Source organism: Dendrobates tinctorius, unplaced genomic scaffold (assembly GCF_039654945.1).
Source record: "Dendrobates tinctorius isolate UK_male_01 unplaced genomic scaffold, ASM3965494v1 ptg000143l, whole genome shotgun sequence".
NCBI lineage: Eukaryota > Metazoa > Chordata > Amphibia > Anura > Dendrobatidae > Dendrobates > Dendrobates tinctorius.
Genome location: NW_027361810.1, coordinates 9825083 through 9836525, shown reverse-complemented (window position 1 = coordinate 9836525; position 11443 = coordinate 9825083). Strand labels below are relative to the sequence as shown.

General features: G+C 48.0%; 1 protein-coding gene across 1 annotated transcript; it reads left to right on the top strand.

Annotated features, from left to right (window-relative positions):
* Positions 1–289: 289 nt before the first annotated feature.
* On the top strand, positions 290–10721 carry FEV (FEV transcription factor, ETS family member). The gene is made up of 4 exons (XM_073545252.1): positions 290–378; positions 739–854; positions 4271–4342; positions 9566–10721. Exons 1-4 carry the CDS (start codon positions 290–292, stop codon positions 10099–10101), a joined length of 813 nt encoding a protein of 270 aa, XP_073401353.1. The 3' UTR covers positions 10102–10721.
* Positions 10722–11443: the final 722 nt, after the last annotated feature.

Here is an 11443-nt window from a genome sequence, read left to right as displayed (position 1 = left end):
ACCACTCATCCTCCTCCTGCCATGAAGTGCATCATAGACCCTGGCACCACTCATCCTCCTCCTGCCTTGCAGTGCATCATAGACCCTGGCACCACTCATCCTCCTCCTGCCATGCAGTGCATCATAGACCCTGGCACCACTCATCCTCCTCCTGCCTTGCAGTGCATCATAGACCCTGGCACCACTCATCCTTCTCCTTCCATGCAGAAGGTGCCCACACTGTGCTACTGACGCAGCCCCGGCACACAAAGGGTGCTGCTCCAGGGTGATGGGGTAGTAATGGGTGTTAATGGCAAGCCTGGGTGTTTGGAGTCTCTCTAACTGCAGCTTTATGGCCTGTTCCCTGGATGAGGCTTCCATCAGCTTGTTGTCTCAGAGGCAATGAAGCATGAGGAGATGCCCAAAGATCAATACCAGCCTCATCTCTGACGCTGGACGCTGTTTGCAAAGAGTTAACAGGCGTAAAATAGGGGTGAGGGTGGGGGGCATCACCGGAGAAACACAGATCCTTAACAGTCAGGTTTATTAATCCTCAGATGGGCTGATATGGGTCTGTGTGAACAGGGCGCAGTCAGATGGCTCTTTAATTAAAAAGACTTTTAGGCAGGAAATGATGGCGCCGCAGGGAGGGGCCCGGAGCTGCAGCCAGGGGCCCATCCTCAGCCGGTGCCTGTTGCCGGGATATTATCTGCCTCCTCTCATCTCTCCTCTGTGATTCCTTCTCCTCTCCTCCTCTAGTAACCATAGTCCTGGGATTAATATTAGGGCTCATCATTGGGCGCCCAGGGTGTCAGTGCTCAGCTCCATGGCTCAGGGCAGTGGATCCCAGCTCCTGCTCAACATGTACCTGACAGGTAGAGACTCAGACCCTACCTGTGGGATTTGGGGTGTCAGGATTGGGAGACTTCAAAAAGTTTTGCTTTTGGGGTGATGGATCCCTGGAGCTTCTGGCATCTGATGACTTTGGAATCCTGGAATTTTAGGTTTTGTTTTTGGCGTTTTACCTCCGGTTTCTTCTGTTCTTCTCTTCCATCATCCGTCATGATCCGTCTTTGCGCTCCAATAGTTGTCCCTGATCCTGCTGTTCTGCTCCCTCCAGTCCTGCTGCTCCTCCGCTCCCTCAGCTCCTCCGCCGCTCCGCTCCCTCAGCTCCTCCGCCGCTCCGCTCCCTCAGCTCCTCCGCCGCTCCGCTCCCTCAGCTCCTCCGCCGCTTCGCTCCCTCAGCTCCTCCGCTTCCTCTTGACAGTTCTCCTCACTCCAGCAGACCCCTGTCCTCTGCTCACACACCTGGTACTTCATAGTCCTCTGAAGACCCGCACTCTGCATCCCATTACATGTCTCTGACTTTCCTAATTCTGGAACAGACCTGGCCCCCCATTATCATCTCATAGGAAAAGATCCGACACCCCACTACCCAATAACATCTGACAACCCACTGCCTGCCTCTTCTCACTGTCTGACACCACACTATGCTCTTCTCATCATCGTCTTCTGACCCTCGTACGACCGATAATATGAGAATTGTCTCTGTGGCACCGACCGACTTTCTTATTTCTGGAATAAGACTCTTCCCGCATCCTCTGACAACTCTTCATTCTACCACAAATAGCTGACGACCGGCTAGTACATTTTTCCTTAAAATATAGCAGCCCACTCTCTTCTTTGACTTATTAATATTTGACAACCCTCGGTCTCCTTCTTTCTCTGTCCTGACACCCCACTGTCTCTCCTTCCTCTGTCCTGACACCCCACTGTCTCTCCTTCCTCTGTCCTGACACCCCACTGTCTCTCCTTCCTCTGTCCTGACACCCCACTGTCTCTCCTTCCTCTGTCCTGACACCCCATTGTCCCTCCTTCCTCTGTCCTGACACCCCACTGTCCCTCCTTACTCTGTCCTGACACCCCACTGTCCGTCCTTCCTCTGTCCTGACACCCCACTGTCTCCCCTTCCTCTGTCCTGACACCCCACTGTCCCTCCTTCCTCTGTCCTGACACCCCACTATCTCGCCTTCCTCTGTCCTGACACCCCACTGTCTCTCCTTCCTCTGTCCTGACACCCCACTGTCTCTCCTTCCTCTGTCCTGACACCCCACTGTCCCTCCTTCCTCTGTCCTGACACCCCACTGTCTCTCCTTCCTCTGTCCTGACACCCCACTGTCTCTCCTTCCTCTGTCCTGACACCCCATTGTCCCTCCTTCCTCTGTCCTGACACCCCACTGTCTCTCCTTCCTGTCCTGACACCCCACTGTCTCTCCTTCCTCTGTCCTGACACCCCATTGTCCCTCCTTCCTCTGTCCTGACACCCCACTGTCCCTCCTTCCTCTGACCTGACACCCCACTGTCCCTCCTTCCTCTGTCCTGACACCCCACTGTCCGTCCTTCCTCTGTCCTGACACCCCACTGTCCCTCCTTCCTCTGTCCTGACACCCCACTGTCCCTCCTTCCTCTGTCCTGACACCCCACTGTCTCCCCTTCCTCTGTCCTGACACCCCACTGTCCCTCCTTCCTCTGTCCTGACACCCCACTATCTCGCCTTCCTCTGTCCTGACACCCCACTGTCTCTCCTTCCTCTGTCCTGACACCCCACTGTCCCTCCTTCCTCTGTCCTGACACCCCACTGTCTCCCCTTCCTCTGTCCTGACACCCCACTGTCCCTCCTTCCTCTGTCCTGACACCCCACTATCTCGCCTTCCTCTGTCCTGACACCCCACTGTCTCTCCTTCCTCTGTCCTGACACCCCACTGTCTCTCCTTCCTCTGTCCTGACACCCCACTGTCTCTCCTTCCTCTGTCCTGACATCCCACTGTCCCTCCTTCCTCTGTCCTGACACCCCACTGTCTCTCCTTCCTCTGTCCTGACACCCCACTGTCTCTCCTTCCTCTGTCCTGACACCCCATTGTCCCTCCTTCCTCTGTCCTGATACCCCACTGTCTCTCCTTCCTCTGTCCTGACACCCCACTGTCTCTCCTTCCTCTGTCCTGACACCCCACTGTCTCTCCTTCCTCTGTCCTGACACCCCACTGTCTCTCCTTCCTCTGTCCTGACATCCCACTGTCCCTCCTTCCTCTGTCCTGACACCCCACTGTCTCTCCTTCCTCTGTCATGACACCCCACTGTCTCTCCTTCCTCTGTCCTGACACCCCATTGTCCCTCCTTCCTCTGTCCTGATACCCCACTGTCCCTCCTTCCTCTGTCCTGACACCCCACTATCTCGCCTTCCTCTGTCCTGACACCCCACTGTCTCTCCTTCCTCTGTCCTGACACCCCACTGTCTCTCCTTCCTCTGTCCTGACACCCCACTGTCTCTCCTTCCTCTGTCCTGACATCCCACTGTCCCTCCTTCCTCTGTCCTGACACCCCACTGTCTCTCCTTCCTCTGTCCTGACACCCCACTGTCTCTCCTTCCTCTGTCCTGACACCCCATTGTCCCTCCTTCCTCTGTCCTGATACCCCACTGTCTCTCCTTCCTCTGTCCTGACACCCCACTGTCTCTCCTTCCTCTGTCCTGACACCCCACTGTCTCTCCTTCCTCTGTCCTGACACCCCACTGTCTCTCCTTCCTCTGTCCTGACACCCCACTGTCTCTCCTTCCTCTGTCCTGACACCCCACTGTCTCTCCTTCCTCTGTCCTGACACCCCACTGTCCCTGCTTCCTCTGTCCTGATACCCCACTGTCCCTCCTTCCTCTGTCCTGACACCCCACGGTCCTTTCTTCTGCAGACCCCACTCTGGTCCCACTCGTCTCAGTCCCTTCTCTTCTCCCTCAGTCGCAGCCTTATAATGTCCCTGAGAAGTCGGATTTCCTTTTTCCTGGACGCGTTTCCTGCCATCTCCCCTTACATTCCCATCCTGAGTCCAGGGAACACCCACGAATCAGAGGGACACCTACAAACTACTGGGGCACCCAGAGACCCCCACAAACCGCAGAGACCCCACAATAATCCCTACATATGACGGACACCCATAAACCTCCATACTCGATACTCTCCAAATCTCACTGTGACCCCTGAATAACTATTGATCCCCAGGCAGCCAAGTGATCCATTGGGGGCTCGCAGGGAGAATGGGGGGTGCAGAGCTGCAGGGGGATCCTTGTTTCCATTACTGCAATATCTCCATCACATATTTTACTTTCTGGGGGTCTTGGTCCAGTCTCTGCCTCATACACAGGACTAGTCCTGCAGAGCCCCCATTATATGCAGCGATGGTTGTGGGGTCGGGATATCACCTGCGATGCTTCTGTGTAATAAACCTTATTTCTTGGGATCAGATCCTGTAGGTGAAAGTTTCCTGAAGGAAAAAGCTCAGAGCTGGAGGCCATTCTCTGCCGGAGTCCAGAAAGGTGAGAACATGGATGTGTCGGGATATATCGCTGTATATAAGAATATCATGCATGGATATAACGAATGCAGGTCTAGCACTGACATTGGGGGCAAGAGTAATAATGGATTAATTACAAAAGGGTTTGTGTAGTCTGCATACAATCCCCAGCAATGGTCGGACTGTGCAGCCATTCTCCTGCAGCTCGTCTGTCATTTCATCATTTTATCATGAAGGAACCAGAAGATTCAAAGCTCAGGAATGTCTGAGCCAAAGCTTCACAGATAGTGTGGGGTTCCTTTATGGAGCAATTGTCGGGGGGAATATGTCAGACTGAATTCTGAGTTCCCCACAGAGACAGCAAAGAATATTGTCATGTAATAGTAAAAAGAATGTATTGTTATCATTAATATCTCACTGGTAATAAACCAATATTATGATTATTTTAATCACATCACTTTTATTATTACATCATTGTAAATTACAGGACAAGTGACTGATGGATGATTATTCCCATTCAGAACAGTCAAATGATAGCATCAATAATAATAATAATAGTATTATTAATAACTAACATTAGCTCCAGCTTTATATTTAGCATCTTGTAATTTTGTGAATAAATTAAAAAAAATCAGAAAAAAATGATTAAAAATATATAAATTAATTCATACATTAAAACTGAAATTATAAATATGTAACTGATATAAATGAATTGTATCTTTATTATCATCATGATTAATAATATTAATTGCTGCAGCAAGGAAATTACTATAAGTGAAATCTTTGAGGTTATTTTAAGATCTCAGATGTGGTTAAAATTAACAAATACTTCATTAACAGCAGCAATTATGTACAGTACTATATATATATATATATATACAGATATAATATATATATATGATCTTTCTTAATTGTAACCAAATATCTATTACCTACCTATCTATCTGATATAGATCTATTATCTATCTATCTATTATCTATCTATCTATCTATCTATCTATCTATCTAATATATCTTTAATCTATCCATCTATTATCTATCTATCTATCTAATATATCTTTTATCTATCCATCTATTATCTATCTATCAATCTATCTATCATCTATCTAATATATCTTTTATCTATCCATCTATTATCTATCTATCTATCATCCATCACTGTGCATATATATGTATGTGTATATAGTTTTGCACATTGTAGATACATACATACATATTTTTGTACACCTCTATGCTTATTTCTAGCACATTCTTGTGCTGTTTTTACATTTTTTTATTTGTTGCTGTATCATTCTCCCTGCTATATGAATGTGATTAATATCAGGTCTCCATTCTGGCTTTTGGCTTTGGATCTATACAGATACTTTCTATATTGAAGGTTGCATATGTCAGTGAGTTCTTTAGGTGCCATTACTGCAGAGAGATTTATATAGATCCATAGGAATAATAAGTCTGATTTACTTCTGTTACTTCTAAATCATTAATTGAGTCCAGGAGAAGTGATAGGAGGCAGGTAATTATGTAATAATTATATAAATTGCTAATAATTATTACATTCGTTAATTATGATTAGAATCTGTCTGCTACAATGCTATTATTGGTTTTAGTGAAGGTGTTAATTCTTACTATTTCTTTGCATTTATTGTCAGAAATTAAAGGAAAATATGACAAACCCGATAGGACCAAAACTGTAATATTCTGATTAGTGGTTTATTATTATTGTTATTTATATAGCACCATTGATTCCATGGTGCGGTACATAAGAAGGGGTTACATACAAACATGGTTTATTATTTTCGATGACAGGAAAAAAAAATCTATAGAGCTCTATTAGGAAACACTTCTGCTCAGTTATATATAATTTCACAAAATATCTCAGTAAATGTTTTTGGTTGTTTTTGTGAGAAGTTTTTGAGGGTTTGATCATTTTCTGCAGCAGAAATTAGGGAAGATCCTAATCAGATTTCGGCTGCGGATGTCCCACAGATTTGCAGTTTGCATTACCTTGATTTGCAAAATTCTGCACCACGAATTTCCAATGCCTGAGGACAGGATTGGGGAAACCTTGCTCTCATGTGTAATTTGCAGATTGTGGTTGTATTTCATGCGGAATCTGCGCCAAATTCCATATCAAAGCTGATCTGTGCGAATGTAGATTCAATGAGGGATTCGCTCAGCAGATTGGCTTTTCCTTCCGCTGCAATGCGTCAAACCCCAAAAAATGTCATTTGAGTCAAGGACAGGAATATATTCTAGTTGGAATTTTACTTTTTTTTCTCTGTAAATGATGTTGAATTTGTTGGTTGCGCTCGGCTACAGCTTAGCTCTTCCCAATTTCCAAAAATTTGTGGGGGTTACAAGTTGTGCACAAAGGTTGTGACATTAATTAGTTTTACACCACAAAACTGCTTTATGAATCAGCCCCATGGATTTCACTGCAGATTTTGGTGCATTTTTTGCGGCTGGTTCAGCAGGGTGATAGTTATGGACTGTTGTGCCAGCCAGGAGCAGAACGTGCCACCACCACCTGTGATACTCTGCCTACATTTCAGTATTATGCTATATGGGGACGTACCTAAAGGCGAGAGATAAAACCTTCCGAAAAAACGGACGAGTGTCATGCGAGTGCAATGCAATTTTTCTCATATAGCATCCGTGTGACATCCGGATGCAATGCGTTTTTTTCTCAGTAACTATTTTTCTACAATCATTTACAGGACCATTTACAGTGTTCTATGGCACAGAATGGTAAGGGATCTGTAAAAAATGGATGGCTTGCGCTTGGTGCGAGTGCTGTCCAATTTTTCTCGCACCCATCGACTTGCATTGGCGAGTCTCATTCGCGATATGCTGCAATACGCAGCATGTTGTGATTTTTTTCTCAGTCCGATTTCAGCTGAGAAAAAAATCGCAGATGAGATGTAACTCACTGAATAACAATGGTCAGAGTGCAGTCCGATTTTATATCACATTGCACTTGTCCGTTTTTCTCGCAAATGGGTACGTACCCTATTAAATATTATGATTAGGATTCATCAGTTTTTGTTGCAAAAATGACTGAAATTATACCAACTTTTGATGTTTTTACACCAACCCCAACCAGATCCACCAAATTTTTGTGCAGGACTTGGGCGGGCGGGAGGCCGTGGGTAATTTCACCCAACAAATTCATCATAAAATTAATGTATGCCACAAAAGTGGGGTAAACTATGGAAAGAAAGTACACAAGCCCCTGCCTAAAGTACACGAGCCTGTGATTTTGGTGTGCATCCTTCTGAGCTGCACCTTGTGCTCCTGTGATTTCGATGTGCATTGTCCTGAGCTGCACTTTGTGCTCCTGTGATTTCAGTGTGCATTGTCCTGAGCTGCACTTTGTGCTCCTGTGATTTCGGTGTGCATTGTCCTGAGCTGCACCTTCTGCTCCTGTTATTTCGGTGTGCATTGTCCTGAGCTGCACCTTGTGCTCCTGTGATTTCAGTGTGCATTGTCCTGAGCAGCACCATATGCTCCTATGATTTCAGTGGGCATTGTCCTGAGCTGCACTTTGTGCTCCTGTGACTTCGGTGTGCATTGTCTTGAGCTGCACCTTGTGCTCCTGTGATTTCAGTGTGCATTGTCCTGAGCAGCACCATATGCTCCTGTGATTTCAGTGTGCATTGTCCTGAGCTGCAACTTGTGCTCCTGTGATTTCCATGTGCATTGTCCTGAGCTGCACCTTGTGCCCCTGAGATTTCATTGTGCATTGTCCTGAGCTGCACTTTGTGCTCCTGTGATTTCGATGTGCATTGTCCTGAGCTGCACCTTGTGCTCCTGTGATTTCAGTGTGCATTGTCCTGAGCAGCACCTTATGCTCCTATGATTTTGGTGTGCATTGTCCTGAGCTGCACTTTGTGCTCCTGTGATTTCGGTGTGCATTGTGCTGAGCTGCACCTTGTGCTCATCTGATTTCACTGTGCATTGTCCTGATCTGCACCTTGTGCTCCTCTGATTTCGCTGTGCATTGTCCTAAGCTGGACCTTGTGCTCCTGTGATTTTGGTGTGCATTGTGCTGAGCTGCACCTTGTGCTCTTGTGATTTCGCTGTGTATTGTCCTGTGATTTTGGTGTTGCACTTTATGCTCCTGTGATTTCGGTGTGCATTGTCCTGAGCTGCACCTTGTGCTCCTGTGATTTCGGTGTGCATTGTCCTGAGCTGCACCTTGTGCCCCTGTGATTTTGGTGTGCATTGTCCTGAGCTGCACCTTGTGCTCCTGTGATTTCGGTGTGCATTGTCCTGAGCTGCACCTTGTGATCCTGTGATTTCGGTGTGCATTGTCCTGAGCTGCACCTTGTGCCCCTGTGATTTTGGTGTGCATTGTCCTGAGCTGCACCTTGTGCCCCTGTGATTTTGGTGTGCATTGTCCTGAGCTGCACCTTGTGCTCCTGTGATTTCAGTGTGCATTGTCCTGAGCTGCACCTTGTGCTCCTGTGATTTCGGTGTGCATTGTCCTGAGCTGCACCTTGTGCCCCTGTGATTTTGGTGCATTGTCCTGAGCTGCACCTTGTGCCCCTGTGATTTTGGTGTGCATTGTCCTGAGCTGCACCTTGTGCCCCTGTGATTTCAGTGTGCATTGTCCATATCTGCACCTTGTGCTCCTGTGATTTCACTGTGCATTGTCCTGAGCTGCACCTTGTGCTCCTGTGATTTTGGTGTGCATTGTCTTGAGCTGCACCTTGTGCTCCTGTGATTTCAGTGTGCATTGTCCTGAGCTGCACCTTGTGCTCCTGTGATTTCCATGTGCATTGTCCTGAGCTGCACCTTGTGCTCCTGTGATTTCCGTGTGCATTGTCCTGAGCTGCACCTTGTGCTCCTGTGATTTCGGTGTGCATTGTCCTGAGCTGCACCTTGTGCCCCTGTGATTTCAGTGTGCATTGTCCTGAGCTGCACCTTGTGCTCCTGTGATTTCGTTGTGCATTGTCCTGAGCTGCACCTTGTGCTCCTGTGATTTCGTTGTGCATTGTCCTGAGCTGCACCTTGTGCTCCTGTGATTTCGTTGTGCATTGTCCTGAGCTGCACCTTGTGCTCCTGTGATTTCGGTGTGCATTGTCCTGAGCTGCACCTTGTGCCCCTGTGATTTCAGTGTGCATTGTCCTGAGCTGCACCTTGTGCTCCTGTGATTTCCGTGTGCATTGTCCTGAGCTTCACCTTGTGCCCCTGTGATTTCGGTGTGCATCCTCCAGAGTACTAATATATTTCTCTCCTCCAGGCAGTGGACAGATCCAGCTATGGCAGTTCCTCCTGGAGCTCTTGTCCGATCACTCCAATGCCAACTGTATTGCTTGGGAAGGCACCAACGGAGAATTCAAGCTGACCGATCCCGATGAGGTTGCCCGACGCTGGGGGGAAAGGAAAAGCAAACCGAATATGAACTATGACAAGCTGAGCCGAGCCCTGCGCTACTACTACGACAAGAACATAATGGCCAAGGTCCATGGCAAGAGGTACGCCTACAAGTTTGACTTCCATGGCTTGGCACAGGTTTGCCAGTCTGCACCCAGCACCGAACAGTCTCTGTATAAGTTCCAGAGCAATCTGCCGCACTTACCCTTCCCAGGACTATCCAAGCTGAACCTCATGACCTCCGGGGTAGCGCCCGCTGGATTTTCATATTGGCCGAGCACCCCCTCAGCCCTGTACCCCACTCACAGCCTGCAGTCTGCCCCTGGGGGGTTTGGTGCAGTGTCCACCACTCATCTCAGCTCCATGAACAGTGTGGGCAACATGAGCGCACATTACCATTAACTCATTGTTTGCTGGATACGGGTAAGAAATGGGCCATCAAAATACAGTAAGTGCTCAGGTGACAAGTGAGTCCCGTTGTATGAGTCACCATAATGTGGAAAACAGCAGTATGGATAGGACTAAAGCAGATCTGTCAGGTCTGTACCTGAGGGCGAAACTGGACTGAGGAAGATGCGCCGAGCGCCAGGAAATATCATTATCTAATATTTTATTCAGTATTTTCATGTAAAAAGCTGTCAGAATTCAAAGAGAAAGCCTGTGAGTTCGACTCTGCACTGTCATAGAGAAAGCCTGTGAGACTCACTCTGCACAGTCATAAATAAAGCCTGTGAGTCGCGCTTTGCATAGTCATAGAGAAAGCCTGTGGCGACCAGCCATGCACAGTCATTGAGAAAGGTTGTGAGTCCGGCTCTGCACAGCCATAGAAAAAGCCTGTGAGTCCCATTCTGCACAGTCATAGAGAAAGTCTATGAGTCCGGCTCTGCATAGTCATTGAGAAAGCCTGTGAGTCCAGCCCTGCACAGTCATTGAGAAAGCCTGTGAGTCCAGCCCTGCACAGTCATAGAGAAAGCCTGTGAGTCCAGCCCTGCACAGTGGTAGAGAAAGCCTGTGAGTCAGGCTCTGCACAGTCATTGAGAAAGCCTGTGAGTCCAGCCCTGCACAGTCATTGAGAAAGCCTGTGAGTCCAGCCCTGCACAGTCATAGAGAAAGCCTGTGAGTCCAGCCCTGCACAGTGGTAGAGAAAGCCTGTGAGTCAGGCTCTGCACAGTCAGAGAAAGCATGCGAGTCCGGCTCTGCACAGACATAGAGAAAGCCTGTGAGTCCGGCTCTGCACAGACATTGAGAAAGCCTGTGAGTCTGGCTCTGAACAGTAGTAGAGGAAACCTGTGAGGCCTCTATTCCCTCTCCATGGGTGCATAAAGCCTTGTAAACAAGCAGGACTCACAGTGGAAAAAGAAGCAGGGAATTTACACCCTTATCATTGTCTCCAGCAGCCCCATCAGGTCGTCACCAGGAATGACTTCCAGCAGTCCTGAATTCGCCCCCAGAGTTGCTGAGCTCTTTGCCTGCTGCTTCTCATTCATTCTGTGTCCAACTCATCCCAAACCATCTCCATTGGGTTGAGGTCGGTGATTGTGGAGGCCTCCATCCCTCTCCTTCTGGACACATCACCTGGAGGTGTTTTGGGTCATTGTATTGTACTGCTATCATACAAATGGTCCCACCAGATCAGATGGACTGGCGATCGCTGTATAACTTTGTGGTCGTCATGCTGGGTAATGTGCCCTGAATGTGGAATGAATCACCACCAGTGTCACCATCACACCTCCACTTCATGCTT